Consider the following 17691-nt stretch of genomic DNA (forward strand, 5'->3'; position numbering starts at 1 on the left):
CAGTCCTCCCCCCCCCCCCCAAAAAAAAAAAAACTTGGCCCAGGAGAACCTCAGAGTTTCTCAACTCACAAACCTCAAGCCTCAGAGAAATTTCTGGGAGCAGCTCAACAGCAAGAGAGCTCTCCCACCTCTGACTTCCAGTAACACCTTCCACCTGAATCTCTCCCTTGGCAGTGGCCCTGGACCACCTGCACCTTGGCTTATCTCTACCTGCCTGTTTTACCAAAGTGGGAGCTTCTAGAAAGAGCACAAATTCTGGAGGCAGATGGTTCTGGGTTTGAATCTATTTGTACTGATTTACCTGCATTGTCCTGAGCAAATCACTTTCCTTTTCTTTTCTTTTTTTTTTTTTTTTAATTTTTAAAATGTTTTATTTATTTCTGAGAGAGAGAGAGACAGCGTGAGCAGGGGAAGGTCAGAGAGAGAGGGAGACACAGAATCCGAAACAGGCTCCAGGCTCAGAGCTGATCAGCACAGAGCCCAACGCGGGCCTCGAACCCACAAACCGCCAGATCATGACCTGAGCGCAGCCGGACGCTTAACCGACTGAGCCACCCAGGCGCCCCTCACTTTCCTTTTCTGAGCCTGTTTTCTCATTTGTAAACCTCATAATGTTGGCATCTGGCACTTAGAAGACACCTATTAATTCGTAGCTCCTTCAGCTTCCAATTGGTGGGTAAGGAGCCCCTCAAGTTGCTGGCCTTCCCCTGAATTCAGTAGTCAAATGGAAAATATGACAAAGTGCAGGCTGAAATATGCAGAGAGACAGTTTTGGTGGTGGAGTCCAGGCATAAGGAAGTGGGTGCCTGAGAGTAGGAGTCATAGATTTTTAGACTATCACAGCTGAAAGGCGGAGAGGTAATGATAAAGATAGTTAAAAGCAGGAAATGTTTTTGAAAACTTACTTTGTATGGGTGTTGCGATAGGTTGTGTGAATACATTATTTCCTTTACTCCTTAGGGCAACCCTGGGGGGGGTATTACCCCCATTTTACAGGTGAAGAAACTAAGGTGCATAACTTGCCCAAGGACATATGAGTCAGACACCTGGACTCCTGAGGCCAAAGTCCATGCTAGTAATCAAACTGCCTCTAGTTGATCTAACCTCTTACTTTTTAAGATGAGGCTGGGGAAAATTGTCTCACTCAAAGTCAAAGTCTTATCCAAAGGCAAAGGTAGTCTCACCTGAACTTTTACACAAAGGAACTAGGATTTGAACATCCCTGTAGGGCGCCATCTGGTCAAGAAGTGAACAGAGAAATTCAGATTTAGGAAACATTAAGTACTTGAATCATTGTAATTCATGCTCAAACAAGCCCCCGCGTTGTACTGTGCTGATCCGATGGGGAAAGAGACTCAGAGGGATAATGTCCCCCAAAAGTGAATTTAGCATAAACGGTTGCACTGTCCGATTACACATTCGGGTTTCAGCAGCTTGCGGGTGGGAGGGTATAAAGGAACCCTCCATTTCTCCAGACTCCAGAGACGGCTCACAGTGGTGGATTCTGGGATTTGCAGTATCCCGCGACGAGTTTAGGCCCGTGGGCCAATAGAATCCGAGCACAGGCGGTGGCACCCCCTCGAATTAGCCAATGAGAAGCGCACGGGTCCTGGTCGCCTGGGAAACCGCGTGACAACAAGATGGCGCCGCGGGACGCCTCGGCGGCCCTGCGCGGTGAGTCCCTGCTCAAACCTTTGCGGCCCCGGAGTCCCCCACGCAGGCTGGGGTTCTCACCCCGAGAGCCCGAGGACCTGCGAGCCCCGCGGTCGGGTTGCCCAGCAGGCTCCCGAGTCCTGGGAGCGGCTTCGGGTTCCCGCCGACCGTGGCTGCGCGAGGAGGCGGGAGGAGGCGACGCGGCTCCCAGGGAGGGGTTAGGTCGTGACTGAAGTCGCGTCGTGAGCGCTTCCAGCTGGAGATTGAAGGCTTGAAGGCGTGCAGGCTGGCCGGGTCCTGTCGGCGCTGGAGAGCACTGGGGCCTGGGCTGGGGGTGCGAATAGGCTGAGTGCCTGTGACCAAGGATGTTACCAGTCAAGCTAGTCCTGATTTGGGTCCCAAAGATGTAGGGGCATGGGATAGAGCTTTGCTCTCAAAGTCTCTGTCTGAAGGGGAGACAGTCCAACCTTTAGGAACCTCCAGCCTGAGGCGAGGGGGTGGGGATGGGTGGGAGGGGGAGGTGACAGTCAGCCCCTGGAAGCCCCCAAGTGAGGGGAGTAGACGTGGCTCTATCCTCGGGCCCACCCGCGATCTGAGGAAGGAGGAGACGTAGTCCTGCGCTCAGGAGTCCCCAGACTATGGGGAGACGCAGCCGTCACCGTCAGGGGTCTTTTATAATCCATGGGAAAATTAATCTGGAGACGTGTTGAATTGGCCTGGAGTGAGACAGGAAACAGGGAAGTCAGTTGACCTCCGTCGTGACAGCCCCAAGAAAAGGCAGTGAGAGCCCCACTAAGACGACCAAAGTAAGTATGGAAAGGAGGAGCTGTGTGAGAGACATTGCAGTTTAACCCACAAGATATGGTAATCGATGGGATTAAGAGAGAAGGAAGGAGAGGAAAATTTTGTGGTTGGATGATGTGGTCCTATTAAGAAGAGGGAAGTGGGAGGAGTGTATTTTGAGGGAAGATGTTGGGTTTAGTTTGGGGACCAGATCCCCCTTTTTTTTCTGTGATAGCTTTGTTGAAATATAATTCCCATGCTATATATTCCACCCCTTTGAAATGTAAATTTCAATAATTCTTAGGATATTCATCAGAATTGGGCAACCATCACCACAATCAATTTAGAACATTTTCATCAGCCTAAAAAGAAACTCGGGCACCTGGGTGGCTCCATTGGTTAAGCGTCCAACTTCAGCTCACGTCATGATCTCACTGCTTGTGAGTTAGAGCCCCACATGGGGCTCTGTGCTGACAGCTTAGAGCCTGGAGCCTGCTTTAGATTCTGTGTCTCCCTTTCTCTCTCTGCCCTTCCCCTGCTCATTCTCTGTCTCTGTCTCTCAAAAATAAATAAACGTTAANTCTCTAGATTTGTTCATTCTGGACATATCAGTGGGGCTGTAACATGTGGTGGTTTGTGATTGACTTCTTTCCTTTAGCATAATGCTTTCAAGGTCCATTCATGTGGTGACATGGGTTTCATTTCTTTTTATTGCCAATAATACTCCATTGTAAGGATATAACAGATTTCTTTATCCATTCATTGGTTGATGAACATTTGGGTTGTTTCCATTTTTGGATATATGAATAATGCTGCTATGAACATGTATACATGTTCTCGTGTGGACCTAACTGTTCATTTCTCTTGGTTACACACCTAGGAGCAGAATTGCTGAGCCATAAGGTAGGAAACTGTTCAGCTTTTTAGGGAACTGCCAGACCATTTTCCACAGCCATTGCATCCTTTCACATTCCAGCTAAGTTTCCAATTTCCACACCTCCTCACCGATACAGGTTAATTTCTGTCTCTCTTTTTTTTTTTTTTTTTTAGCCACGAAGGCTAAAAGATCCTTTTTGAAGGGTTGTTACGGTGATGAGGATTTGGAGAAGGGAGGAATGATCAGGTCTGGCGGAAGTTCGTGCAGGACAGTGTTAGCCACGAAAGGAACATTGCCTATTAGCATGAAACAGACATTCTAAAAATTGATTGTGGTGATGGTTTCACAACTCTAAGAATGTACTACAAACCACTGAATTGTACACTTTAAAAGGGTTAAGTATGTGAATTAGAGCTCAATAAAGCTTTTTTTTTTTTTTAAAGGTCAGTACTGTATGGCTCCATTTATGGCACATTCTTGAAGTAAGAAAACAGTAGTGGTTGCCAGGGTTTGGGGATGGTGGAGGGAGGGCTGTGGGTGTGACTAGGAAGGGCCCGGCGTGAGGGAGAGACAAGGATAGAATCTCTGTGGTGATGGAGTGGTTCTCTATCTTGACTCCAGTAGTGGCTACCTGCGTGAAAGAGCAGAGCGGGGTACACACGTATAGTAATGTAACAGTGTAGTAACGTTCACTGGTGGGAGCCACTGGGTGAACGGCACCCAAATCCCCTCTGCACCCAAATTTCCCTCGTTTCCCGTGAATCTGTAATTTTAAAATAAAAAGTTAAAATATAACAAAACAGACAAAAACAATTAAAAAAGAAGAAGAAGAAGAAGAAGAGTTAGCCCAACTGAGGGAAGGGTGCACTTAGGAGTGGGGACCGCATTCCAGGAAGGGGCTCCAGGCCAGGGGAGCCGTGTGTGTAAAGGCCTGATGCGCAGGAGGCCGGACAGCCTCAAGTGGAGGAGGCAGAGACGGGGAGGTCAGGAGATGTGGGCGGGGACCTGATCATCCATGTTATGGAATTTTGAACTTCTTTTCTCTGGGTGAGTAGGAGCCACTGGGAGCTTCAAGCAGGGAGGTGGTATGGCAGCTTTGAGTTTAAGAAGATCCCTCTGGCTGGAGGCTGGCACAGGGGACCATGAAGGCCATCACACTTGGCCGCAAAAACCATGAGGAAGCCTGGACGAAACGCAGGGACTGGGGCATGCGAGGGGCAGATTTGGAAGGCTGGATGGTGGGGGTGAGGAAACTCTGGGTGTGGGGCTTGAGTCCCAAACTCCAGAATCTTCTTCTGAGAAGGCCGCCTCCAGCTGGTACAGGTCCCCTTGCTGGGCGGCTTCAGGGCCACAGGTGGAAGCCGGTGCCACACATTTTCAAAGTGACACTGCCTTGGTTTTGTCCTAAGAAGACTTGATTCACGCCCTGACAGAGGTCCTTTGGTTCTAGAATTTCTAGATATTAGCCACATAATATACTTAATTTGCTGAATAGAGTAGTGGTCTTTAATTCCATCCCTGGTGTGCATTCATCTTTCCAGAAGGAAGAGGGAAGGAAGGGAAATGAGCCTGCGTGAGTGTCCTCAGTGTCTAGTAACAAAAGCCACAACAGCCACAGTTCACATTTAAAAAAATTTTTTTTAAAGATTTTATTTATCTTATTTATTTTTTTAAAGATTTTTTTTCAACTAATCTCTATACCGAACGTGGGGCTCGAACTCACAACCCCGAGATCAAGAGTTGCAGGCTCCACCAACTGAGCCGGGCAGGAACCCCCACAATTCACATTTTTAAGCGTTTCCTTTTAATGTGGCCCTGGGCTCCGTGCCTTATGTAAGTTATCCCTGAATCCCCTCGATAACCCTGCCTGGCTGATACTGTCACCAACCCCACTTTATACCAAAGGAAACCAAGGCACTGGTTACCCTGGTAGATGGCAGAGCCTGTGCAGAGCCTGGGCCTTTGACCTCCATACCACAAAGACTGCCTTGGTTGCGTTCTGCCCTTAGGTTGCCCCTTTCTGGCTCTGAGAGTCAGAGTGATACCTGGGTTCTTGTAGGAAGGGAGGGGACGCTTGCACTTTGGGTCAACCAGCTCCTTGATGGATAGACAGAAGCCCCGGGCCTTCTGGCTAGTCTTATGCCCCGGCTGTAAGTTGGGAGAGTCCCAGGCTTCTGGCCCATCTCTGTACCCCACCCCTCCCTCATTGCCCTTTCCCAGCCAGGTGGGAGGGCCTCCAGGATCAGAGCAGAGAGCAGACATCCAGCTCAGGGGTCCTGAGGCAGGGCTGCCTGCAGAAACCCCTTCAGGGGAGTGGGAAGAGGTGACGGGTGCTGCTCCCTGGACAGTGCTTCCTCCTGGGAATAGGGATCAGGGGAGAGGATGTTTCCCTGGCCCCGAAGCCCTGGGCCCCCTCTGTCCCCAAGGACTGACTTCCTTCTTTCTTCTCAGGGAGTTCCTGATAGCTAAAAGTAGAACTATGAGCTCCCCTTTGGCCTCCCTTGGCAAGACCCGAAGAGTTCCCCTGGAGTCAGAGCCTGTGAATCCAGGGTAAGGATCCAGCCTCAGGGGGTCTTTGTGTTCATGCCCCTGCCTCCTGTTGTCTCCCNTGGACGGTGTGGGCAGTGTGGGGGGGGCGGGCGGTGTGGGCCAGTGGGGGGTGGGGGGAGTGGCCCAGAGCCCATGTTAGTTTGCAAACACTGATGGTACCACTCCTCCCGCCCAGCCATGCGCGAGGCTCTCAGTAAAGGGAGTGCTTCACATCTGTCCAGCACTATCATCCTTTCGAAGCATTTACTTCACCGCTCTCCTTTCCCTTCTGAATACTGCCTTGAGTCATTTGAAGGCCAAGGAGATGCAGAGCGATTAAGCAACAGGCCGGGGGTCCATTTCAGAACAGAGCCGGTGCTGGGCTCCTGGGCCTGGGATCTCTTGTCTTCCACCCAAGCCACTGCCCCTCAGCCCTTCCCCCGCCCTTCTCCATGGGGAGGAGGGGACCCCTGAAAGCCTGTCCCTTGGCTTTTCCCAGTGCCAGGGATGGGATTTGGTGTGGGGACAGCCTCGGGAGGCAGAGGCCCAGCCTCCTTCTCCTTCAGGCTCGGCTGGGGATCTGGTGCCCAGAGCCGCTCCCTGATGGCATTCCAGGGCTTCCTAACTCGTCTGTCTTCCTTTTCCTTCCTGCCTGGGTTCCCAGGAGGCGAGGGATAAAAGTCTACGGAGATGGTAAGTGTGGGCTCTGCCCGTGTGTCCCCCTCACCTCCCACCCACTGGGTCTCCCTGGAGTTGTGCAGATGGAGAGAAGGAGCACGGCCATTGCCACGCTGCTCCCTGCCGCGCTCCCAGCCCCCCGAGGACAGGGCTTTCTGGCAGCTCTCTGATCAGGGGGCCCCACGCCCTTAGCAGAGGTGTATTGCTAACCGTTGAAGTCCTCCACTCCCTGCGGGGCTGGCCGGTGGGGTTTGACCCCCGTCCTCTTCCTCCTGATGACCTCCTCCTGCCCGTTACAGCCTTTTCTCCCTGAAGCCCCACCCTCGCTTCGCTGCCCCAACTCCCGCAGGCTCAGCCCTTTGCATCCCAACCCCATTCTTGCCTCCACTGTGCTGCTGGCATTGGCCACTCGGGTCCCCTCCGGAGCCAGGCTGGGAGAACTGCAAAAGGAAGCCTGTTCTAGTTGGATCCTTGCTCCCTGACATCCCATGTGTTCTATCTGCATATACTTGGGGGTACAGAGTACAGGCTGCTGCATCCTGGCCAGAGCCCAGGGCTTCAGTTTCCTCCGGGGCTCAGCCCCAGAGCAGTGACCTGGGCATCCCTGTCTGCAGAAGATGAGGTGAACATGCTGAATGACGGACATGGCTCAGAAGAAAGGATCTCTGTCCCTTCCTGCTATGGAGGTATAGGTGCTCCTGTCAGTAGGCAAGGTGAGAACAGAGGCCTAGGCGGGTCTGGGTCCCCAGCAGCAGGAGAGGGCCTCAGAGAAGGGGCGAGGCCCAGAGAGGCAGGGACCTACTCTTGCCTGTTCTGGGTGAGCCTGTGGTTCCCAGGCTGCCCTCCTCACCTGCCCTGCACTGTCCCCAAAAGGCTGTGGTGACACTGATCCCAGAGGTGCCCAGATGGGGCTCACAGGGCAGCCTCCTGGAGGGGGGAGGGGGGAATGGGCCTGGGCACAGGGGAGGCATGGGCAGGCAGGGTCAGGGTTTGCTGTGGGCCTGGAGGAGCTGGGCATGAGGTCAGAATGTTCCACTAGCCGTGATGTCTTGGATAAGCAACATCCTGTCTCTCTGCCTCCATTTCCTCCTCTGTGGGGTGGGAGGCCGTCCTGCACCAAACACCCCTCCGTGTTATAGGACAGGGAACTGAGGTGGAAAAGAAGACCGGAAGGGCCTGGCCGCACAGCCGTTCAGGCACAAAGTCAGCTGGGGACACTTTCATCAGTAACTGCAATAACCAAGGCTCCTTGAGGAGCCATCCTATGTGTCTGCCCCCCTACCAAGGTCACAATCAAGGACTTGCCTGCCTGTCTCGCTTCTGTGCACAGCACACCAGCCACTGTGCCGTCCTCTGATCGCCCTGGGCTCTAAGCTGCCGTGGCGCTGCTCTCGCAGATGTCTTTCTGACTTCCAGGCTCTTTCCTCTCTCTGCTTTTCCTCCCAGTGTTCCAGTGCAGCGTTGCTCTGCTGGGATCTCCTCCCCACCCCCCACCCGCTCTGCCGCAGGAGCTCATCTGTGCTGTCTGTGCTGATTGGCCCCGATGTCTATATATCTGTTACAAAGCCTTGATTACAAGTCAGAGAAAATTCTTATGAACGTTGAAGAGAACTTATTGTCCTGAACACCAAGAAGTCCGGGAGGCAGCTCCAGGGTTGTTAATCTATCGGTTCAAAGATGTCCTTGAACAAGTTTCTCCATCTTCCCACTGAGCCCCCCTTGGCACGTTAGCCCACGTGCCTGGACGGTGACAATTGCACCTGCCCCACACACGGGGCAGCACGCAGGGGAAGGAGAGGGCCCGTTCCTTCCCGTGTGTCTCTCTTGTTTTCTTTCCCTAAATGTCTTATTTTGAAAACTTTCCAGCCTACAAAGAAATTAAAGTAATAGTAAAGTGCACACCCGTATATATGTCTGCCATCTAGATGACACAGTTAGTGATATTTGGCCACTAGTTTGCTTTCTCTCTGTCCCTATACACATATGGACGAATGTGAAGTGTCTCTTTTTGAGGAACTGCATAGAAATCAGTTTCAGATATCGCGACATTTCACCTCTACGTCAGCGTGCATCTCCTACAAATAAGGACACACGTGACCCCAGGGCCGTGACCGCACCCAAGAATGTGGAGGACTCGGTGCTGCTATGGGAGCACTGCTTCTGCGCTCAGATCTCCCAAGTCCCTCAGTAGCTCATAGCTGTTGTTCTTCCCGATCTGAGTTCTGATCGGGACTGCGCACCACATTCGACTGTTATGTGTCTGTAGAACAGCGTCCTTGCCTTTTGAAAAAGTGACACTGACTCTCTGAGGAGCCAGGCCACACGTCCCGTGGAGAGCCCGCACGTGGGCCTGTGTGCTTGTTTGTCCTCGGTGCAGACTCGCTCCTCTCTCTGCCGTGTTCCCGTAAACCAGGCGCGAGGTGTAGGGCCTTCATTCGACTGAGGGTGACTTTCCGATAATGCCTCATGGGTGATGGCACCTATCTGATACGCCACTCACTCACTCCTTGGACACATCACTGCTTCCCTGCCTCAGTTTCCTAAAGCAGTTCATTTACTCAGGGGCATATTGTGAGGACAGCACAAGCTGACACATGCGAAGTACTTAGTACAGTCCCCATTATCTAAGTGGCAGCTATTAGTATTACCCTTATTTCTGCTTCTGCGGATCCCTGTCCCCCTCCACTGGACCCCCGCGCTTCAGCCCCAGCTCTAGGCATGGGCTTTAGGACTTTGTCTGTTCGGCAGTCTCTGCTGTCCATGACTCGGAGCTGGTGGCCACCCTGTCGAGAAAGCTGCGGGACCTGGAGCAGCAAGTGAAAACTCAGACTGAAGAGCTGGTGTCCAAGGTGGGACCCCCAGCAGGGGGCAGGGACATAGTCTGGTCTGAGGGGTGGAGGGGCCCAGGCTGGGCAGGCCAGTGAGTTTCCTACCACAGTAGGCCACGGTGGGTGGCTTCTAGAACCATCTCTTCCACTGAACTTTCCAGTTCAAGGGCCAGGTGTGGCCTGGGGCTGATCTGGGCCCTGGGAGCTGAGCGGAGAGGCTAAGGGTCATCTCTACAGCTGAGTGAGGCTGCTAGCCTTGGACTAGGTGGCAACAGCGACTGCTGAGCGCGGGGCCCCTTGGGCATGCTCTACTCTGTTCCCCATTTCAGGGGAACCACAAGTATATCAGAGGTCTAGGAGCTGTGGCTGTGCCAAAGGGTGGTAGGGGCAGGGTCTTTAAACTCCCAATTACCCCACGGAGGCAAAAAGTTTGGCTCATCCCACCTCTTGTGCCCTGGGAACCCCCAGGCCTGTCTGCTCCCCCTTTGTCTTGTTGCTGCAGGACCGGAAGATACGGGCCCTGGAGGAAGTGTTGAAGACCCTCCAGGAGCGCCAGGGTAAGGGGCGTTCTGGGCTGGTCAGCCTTCCTGGGGCACCTGCCCTGGGTTGATGGCTCCAGGGCATCAAGCCTCCAAGAGCATCCAGCTGAGTCCTGTAGTGAGGTCTAGACAGCTGAGCCCAGAGCGAGGCAGTGACACGCTAGGGGAAGTGCCCTCCTTCGCTGGACCGGGTCCCCAAGTGCAGACGTAGCCCAGCCCCGAGCATAGGGCGTAGGGCACACCATCAGAAGTGTAGGGGAACAGTGCCCTCAGGAGTCCCGGGGGGTGAGGGGGGTGGCTGGCGCGCTCCTGAGAGTCAGTCCAGGCGTCCCCGCCTCTAAGGTCAGGGGGAGAGGCCAAGAGGGAGTTTTCAGGGGATCCCTCGAGTTTTCATGGGGCAGCTTCTTCAGAGGACCCTCAGGGCAGAACTCTGGGCGAGGCCGAGCGTGGTCTGGCAGCCTCTTTGCTGGGGCAGCACAACCCTTCCTGATCTTTCCCTGAAGGCAAGGCGTCCCTGCAGCGGCAGCAGCAGCTGGAGACCATGTGCTTGCAGCTGCAGCGGCAGGTCGGGGAGATGGAGGTGAGAGAAGCGCCGGACCCTTGGGACCTAGCGGGGAACCCGCTTGTCTGGGTCTCCCTGCCACGTACCCCACGTGGGGCCCGGCCCCGTGTTCCCCTGCTCAGGACTAACCCAGGGGTTAAAGAGCCAGGGAGGTGTCTGGTACCCCAGCCGCACCAGCCCCTGCCTGCCTCCTTCAGCCTCCCCTTGAGCCTTTCGCCTCCAGCCACGGGGCCTACCTCTGGTCTTTGACCACACTGAGCTCTTCCCCCCTCAGGCCCTTGGCCAGTGCCATTCCCTCTCTCTGAAAGGTTTTTTCCCCACCTTCCCCCGGTGGGTCTTCACCCATCCTCAGTCTCAAATTGGGCTGGGGGCTCTTCCCAGGTGGCCTCCCCCACTCTGACCAGGGCAGGTTTTCTGTTCCCTGCCTGTTTAGTGTCTCACTCTTCCCCTTTGGGACCCAACTCCACAGCAGAGGCAGGGACTGCTTCCCTCCTGTTCACTGCTGCATGGCCAGGACCTAACTTACTGCCCGGCCGCGTGTGTGGTCACAGCCATCCCCTGCCACTGAACGTGGCATCTCACTCACTGGACTCCCCCTTTTGCCCCCACTTACCTACCCATTCGCTTAGCAAGGCTTGAACTCTAGGGACCCTAGGCTCAAGGGAGGGTCCTGGACACACGTGCTTCCTCAGTGCCCCCCATCCTGACTGACCCCCCTCCCCGGAAGCTCTCCCTTGGGGCTGACTCTCCACACACAGCTGGTTTCCAAAGCCCAACCCTAACTCAAGACCACAGAAGCACCCAGATGCCACCGAGGGCCCTTCCCCCCTGGGCCTCTTATACCTGGGGCTGCCCAAGCCATCTGACGAGAGTCCTGGCACCAGGGGGTGAGGGCTGTGCCCACAGCTTCAGGGCCGAGGGTGTTGCGGCTCCCACGCTCCCGGCACTGACACCTTGACTGCTTCATTCATCTAACTCACACAAAGTATCTGCTGTGTGCCGGGCACCCCACCAGGCACTGGGATGTAGACATGGTCCCTGTCTTCAGGGGGCTGACAGTCTGGAGGGGACAGAGATATAAACAAGGACACAGATACACCAGTACAGAGAAGATAACAAGATATTTAGATGGGTGACACAATAGAGATGAGCTGGAGTTTGGGCCACTCTGCGGGGTGACATTGGGCAGATCTAGAGGATGAGGAGGGGACCAAGGGATGAGGATCCAGTCTAAGAGGTGACAGTCTCCTCCTGCCATGCAGACTTTCTTGGGAGGGGGCGTGGAGAGCCCCGAGAGAAGGAGAGTCTGGAAGGACCATCCAGGGGGCTCGTTCATCTGTCGTGTGGGGCTGGATTCTGTCCTCAAAGATGGGAGGAGACCAGAGGAAGGTTTTCAGAGGTGTGGACGGGGAGGCAGGTGGACAGCTCAGGGCTGGAGCGTGGAGCTGGAGCAGAGGGGAGGGATTCGAGCCTGCTTTGCAGGTGGTGCTCACGGCCTCACGGGGTCACGGCCGAGGCCCGGGTGGAGGGGCTGCCGCTGACCGAGACCAGAGGCCTGGAGATGCGGAGCTTTGGGAGGCAGGGGACACGGAGTGGTGACCGTTGGGGATGGGTTCATGTTGAGTGAGGCAAGATGTTGAAGTGGAGACGGCTGGGAATGTGAAACGGAGAAGCGGTGTGTCGCAAGAGACGAAGAAGGAAGAGGGCCTCTGGGTTTGGCGCCGGGCAGGCTGTTGGTGGCCACAACCGAGCGGTTCCAGTCAGTTGTAGAGAAAGGGGGCCGGGTAGAGTGGGTTCAGGAGAGAAGGAGCTGAGGAACCAGTGACAGGAAGTGTAGACAAGTCAGAAGTTTTCCTGTGGCAGGGGGGACGTGAGGCCCAGCCCCAGAGAGGCTGCATGTGGCTCACCGCGTCTTCAGTCCTGTGCAGCCGTGTCCCTGCCCCTCCTTCACTCAGGCCAGACCCATGGGGTGCCCCACCGGCATCAGGGCCACCTTCCGTGAGGCCCTTCGCTGTGCCTGAATTATCATTCTGAGTCCTTCTCACAAGCTTATGGGGCAGGTATTGTCATCTCTCCATTTACAAGCAAGAGCCCGAGACTCTAGGAGGTGAAGTGGCTTCCCAAGGTCACAGCCAGAAAGCAGCCGAGACCCAGGCGCCCATCCTTTCTGCCCCTTTGGCTCCGGTTGCCGAGGCCTGAGACTGGGGGCTGGGCGGATGCTGCCTGTTGCCTGAGGGCCCGAGCTGACCACCACCCTGCCACCTTCCCCTTCTCTCCCCCCCAGCGGTTCCTCAGTGACTACGGGCTGCTGTGGGTGGGCGAGCCGGCTAACGAAGACAACGAGGACTCAGAAGACAGGTCAGACTCAGAGGATGACAACAGGGACTGGATGACAGCCAAAAAGTTCTGGAAACCAGGTAGAGTAGGGGGTCTATCCCCGGCCCCTCCTACAAAGGGAGTTCTCCAGCACCTTCCTGGGGCCAGGAGCTGTCCAGAGGCCATGTCACTCCTGCTCCTGACACCGGAGACGGGAGGAAAGGCCTCAGCCTCCTCACTGACCACCTAACCCGCCACTACTTTCTGCCTCTGGTCTTGCCTCCGACTCTCTGCTGGCTCATCTTCCAAAGGCTCCAGAGACCCTGAGATATGAGATGTAACAAGCCCTCATTTGTCTCGGGCTCCACGCCATAGTTTACAAAATGTCGTCTGTCCAAAAGATTTTCAAAAACAATTTTTCTGCTTTGGAAGCTGCCCCTCAGATCCAGGCCTCCATCCCTCCTTGGGCTCCTTTATTAGCTTCACTTGTAGCTGGACCGTTGAAAGGGACCTGTTTCTATGAGGTTCCACCCTTCTTTATCTTTAACTTGACTGCTAATATCTAGATGGCTGCACCCCATAGATTTGGGGCCAGAGAAAGCTGGGTCCATTCTCTTCAAAGAAGGGAGGTGATAACCCAGAAGGTACTCCTCCAGTCTCTGGAGTCGGTCGGACCGGGGCCCTCTTCTTCATGCCATCACCTGTTCCAGGTGTGACTTGGGCATGTGACTTCTGTCCTCTGAGCCTCCGGTCCCCCGTCAATAAGTGGGGGGATACCCTTCCCCGCAGAGTTGGAAGGAGTCAGTGGGTTAGACGCAGAGCACCTAGCACTGACCTCGCACGTCATCAGCCCACCACGTAGGGCCTTTTATTATCCTCCCTCATGGGAGCACTGATGAGCATGGCTCCCGAGGGGAGATATTTGGAAGAGCACTGTCTTGATTTCAAGACAGACTTGCTGCTGAGTAACAACTGAGACTCACAACATGAGAGTCCTGCCTCCTGTTCAGTCCTGAGCTCTGGCCAAACCCTCTAAATCTTAGGGCACAACTCCCTCCCTGCTTGGAGGGAGCATTTTCATACATAGCCTTGACATGGGCCACGGCTTGTTCCATTTTATAGATGGGAAAACTAGGGCAGTTAAGTCTCGAGACTGTTGAGTGAAGGGGCCAAGACTGAAGGCTGAGAGCCCATTTAGGAGGGGGGTACAGTTGTCCAGGCAGACGAGGAGATGTGTCTTGTGGAAGGGTGCTCCTGGCAGGCACGGCGCAGAGGGGCAGGACGGAGATCTGTGCCCTTGGTGATTGTGCGTTAGGGAGCTGACAGGAGGAATCGGGGATGGCCCTGGGACACCCCCTCTGGGGTGAGAGGCGGAGCCCCGGAAGGTGACTGCCAGACGCTCTAAGAACGGTTCTGGGGTCTAGGGCCAGAGGCCTGCCGGCGCTGCGCCCTGGGCCCCCCACATGCCCCTGCTGGCTGGAGGGCAGGCTTCTACCTGGCGGGGGAGCCTTCCTGCTGTTTTGGGGGTCAGGCCAGATAGCGAGTTTCCAGCCTCAGCCCTGTGGACTCCTACCCTTCCTCTGCCAGAAACAGCACAGACTTCACTCTGCCCTGTGCTGTTTATGCCCAGAAGAGGCTGGCTCTGAAGCCGAGGGCCTCACAGCTAAAGCAACTTGTGAAAACCCTCTGCCAGCACCTCCTCTGTGTGTCTTCTCCCGTTTTTTAGGTTTTAAAAATATTTATTTATTTTGAGAGAGAGAGAGAGAGAGAGCAGGAAAAGGGCAGAGAGAGGGAGGGAGAGACAGAGAATCCCGAGGGGCTCCACACTGTCGGCATAGAGCCCTACATGGGGCTCGATACCATGACTATGAGTTCATGATAGCTGAAACTCGACCGACTGAGCCACCCAAGCGCCCCTTCCTTTGACTTTCTGATTCTTCAACATGGAAGGGCCTCAGTTTAGGTCTTCTGTGAGATGAACTACAGGCTTCTCATTTCCAGCGGCTTTGCCTCCTGGTCCCCTACTTCTCCTCCCCCTGTTTTGTCCCCAGGTGCCAGGCTGCTTCTGCACCCAAGGGCCCTCGGGTACACAAAACCGGGCCCTTGCTGGCCCCTATACCCTGGCTCATTTCTCTGGCTCTCCTTCTGTTGGACACCACTCCCCACGGCCCCAGGCAGCAGACCAGTTGGAGACAGCCCAGGGCATCTGTACTGGGTCAGCCCATCTAGAGCCAGGACTCTTGCCTTGGGGAGGAAGGCCCACTGGCCCTTGAAGGGGACCCAGCACAGGGGAAAGCCTTGCAAGGACTTGGCCTCAGACTGGATCATTCACCCCTCTCCCCCTCCCCACCAGTAAATTGAGCATTAAATAGGATGCCAGGTGCTTCAGGGTATGCAGAGACATGAAAGGGACAGTCCTACTCTGGTCACAACCCATTGCCAGGGGTTGAGCCTCAGGGCTGAGAGCTCCTCACTCCCCCTTCATTGTCCCCTCATTGTCCCCTGTGAGCTCCTTCCCCTCATCCCTGTCCCTTCTAAGCTGCTCCCCCTCATCCCTGTCTCCTGTGAACTCCTCCCCCTCATCCCTATCCCCTCTGAGCTCCTCCTCCCCTTCCCTGTCCCCTGTGAAGCTCCTCACTCCCCCACCCCTCACCAAGTTCCTGCCCTCTACCTCTTCCCTCCCCCTGCAGCCTCTGCCTGCCCCTAGCTCCCTTCCTCCCAAGTCCTAGCCTCCTGCATCTGGGTGGAGCCTCTTCCCTCCCCTGCTCAGAAAGCCATGCTGTCTTCAGGTCTTCACTCATCCCTGGGGCTCCCTTGAGTCCCTGGAACTGGCCTGGATTAGACCCTAGGCAGGCCAGGCTTCTCCCCACCCTCAGGACCCTCTCAGGCCTCTGCTGTGTCCCCCGAAGTGCCTTGTCCCTTTTACCCCCTCTTTCCCCAGCCTCATGGAGCACCTGCTGGAGTACCTGCGGCCAAGCACTGTGCACCTGCACCGCGCCCAGCACGTGGGAAGGGGCTCCGCACTGGGGTGACAGGGTTAAATGCCCCAGCTGAGGAGTGGGGGGCCTGTGTGGGCAAACTGCTTCACCTCTCAGAGTCCGTGTCCTCATCTGTCTGTGGAAGGAGATGGTGTGGTGACGCCCGGGCCTCTGGGAGCACTGGATACCATAGGGCATGTGGGGCGTTCTGGCGGGCCTGCCGCATGGCGGCTGACCGGTGACCACAAGCCACGGCTGCTTGGCCCCCGTCAGCCCCCAGAGTGCCCAGCACAGAGCTTGGCCCGTGAGCAAGGGCGTGGGCACATACACATGATGGGTGGGGGTGCCTGGGTGCCCTGGCCTGGACAGTCAGGCACGCCGGGACAGCGCTCTGCACGGGATGAGGTGGGGACAGACGGTATGATGCTCAACCGTGCTGACCAGAGAATTGGTTGTGCCCCTCCCCCCAGCAGTGATCAGACTCTGAGGCCCTGTTTTCCTTCTACTGCTTCCTCTGAGGAGCAGAGTGAGTGTCAGTCCCCAGAGCAGGGCCAGGCTCGCAGGTGTGTGGAAATAGTGGGTCTGTTTCCTGTTCAGCCTTTGGGGGAGGTGGTGGGGACAGGCACACGGGCCCCGGGGCACCGCCTTGGTATTTGCAGTAGCAGGTGCGTCCTTCCTGCAGCGGTGAGGAGCCAGTCCAGAAGGGGCCCGCCTCTCACCTGCTGAGAGTGGCAGGGTCTGGCCTCCCTCTGGGCTTTGCAGCCTCCATGGTAGCACTTACCACGTGCCGTGGTCACTGTGGTCACCCTGTCACCTTCACTCAAGTATGATCTTGAGGAGGGAAGGACTCGGGCTACGGGGAGAGCCATGATTCTCAGGGCCTAGCGGAGCCTGGATACTTCAGGCATATTGGTGGGAGAGAGAGATGGGTCCAGTATGTGCTTCCCGCCGGCATTCAAGGAGTGCCCATAGTGGTTGGAAAGAACAGCAAACAGAAAAAGTCAACAGCCTGTGATGAGGCGCACGGGCTCCAGGGACTCAGGAGGCTTAGTCTCCAGGGGAGGGGCCCCTGGCAGGGCTGCTCAGAGGGCACAGTGGGTGAGCATCCTGAACCAGTGATGAGCAAGAAGGTGTGGCATTGGTGACAACAGCCACCATCTGCCCGGCACTTCCTCTGAGCCTCACAGCCACCTGTGATGTAAGGGCTTTTATTATCCTCAGTTTATAGAAGAGGAAGCCGAGACCCTCCCTTGCCCAGCATCACACAGCTTGGTGGCAAGAGTCTGGGCTCTGTGGCTCCAGAGAGTGATGGGGGAGCACTCTGGGGGGGGGGGGCGGCTGGGGCGCCTGGACCTTGAGGGTCTCGGAAGTTGAGCCAAGGAGCTTGGTCTTATGCCTCCCTAACTCCTCCTCTTAATAAAATCATGGGCTCTCGAAGTTGTCTGAGGCCTCAGAGACGATCTGTCCCTGAACCATGCCCCTCCTGACACGGGGACCCCAGTGAGCAGGGGCAGCCTGCGCGGTCACTGGGAACAAGAGGCTTAGAGTCACCCGGGGCCCTGAAAGCTGCAGGAGCGGGAACATGTCACCTTACAAGGTCCAGTTTCCCTCACTATAAAACGGGAGAGGTAACAGCTGCCTGTAGGTGCTGGGCACAGAGTATGCACTCACCGAGTCGTCCTTACAGTCAGTTCCTCCTGCTGGATCTTGCAGGCGGGATAGAGGTTCCTATTCTGTCCCGTCCCAAGGAAGGGAGAGCCGCAGCTCAGACAGGAAATGCCTCCTTAGACCTCTGACCTGCCTTGCCCCATGTGACCTGGCAACGGGCCAGGCTTCGGGTGTGCACTCCTGGCTGGCTGCGTGGTGGCCGTGCCAGGATTCCTGCCTTATTCTCTCAGCCCAGGTCTGCCTGGTGCTGTGGTTCCTTCTCCTGGGGCCCTTGTCTCCC

General features: G+C 55.7%; 1 protein-coding gene across 5 annotated transcripts in view; it reads left to right on the forward strand.

Moving 5' to 3' along the window:
* The first annotated feature begins 1612 nt into the window (after nucleotides 1-1612).
* The window catches only part of UBXN11 (UBX domain protein 11), a 21800-nt gene continuing 5721 nt past the window's right edge, over nucleotides 1613-17691 (forward strand). For 3 of the 5 annotated variants that reach the window (XR_013337996.1, XM_077775779.1, XM_077775782.1), the window contains exons 1-8: nucleotides 1613-1674; nucleotides 5765-5863; nucleotides 6507-6535; nucleotides 7135-7233; nucleotides 9269-9369; nucleotides 9851-9905; nucleotides 10391-10467; nucleotides 12734-12866. Coding sequence is in view for 4 of the 5 variants with exons in the window: in XM_077775779.1 (XP_077631905.1) it covers nucleotides 5793-5863; nucleotides 6507-6535; nucleotides 7135-7233; nucleotides 9269-9369; nucleotides 9851-9905; nucleotides 10391-10467; nucleotides 12734-12866 (565 nt within the window). In the remaining variant the exon portion in view is untranslated. Of the gene's footprint in view, nucleotides 1675-2206; nucleotides 2460-3756; nucleotides 3796-5764; nucleotides 5864-6506; nucleotides 6536-7134; nucleotides 7234-9268; nucleotides 9370-9850; nucleotides 9906-10390; nucleotides 10468-12733; nucleotides 12867-17691 lie in introns of those variants that run through there. The other 2 variants (XM_077775780.1, XM_077775781.1) reach the window with 2 other exon arrangements.

Source organism: Crocuta crocuta, unplaced genomic scaffold (assembly GCF_008692635.1).
Source record: "Crocuta crocuta isolate KB4526 unplaced genomic scaffold, BGI_CrCroc_1.0 scaffold127, whole genome shotgun sequence".
Lineage (NCBI taxonomy): Eukaryota > Metazoa > Chordata > Mammalia > Carnivora > Hyaenidae > Crocuta > Crocuta crocuta.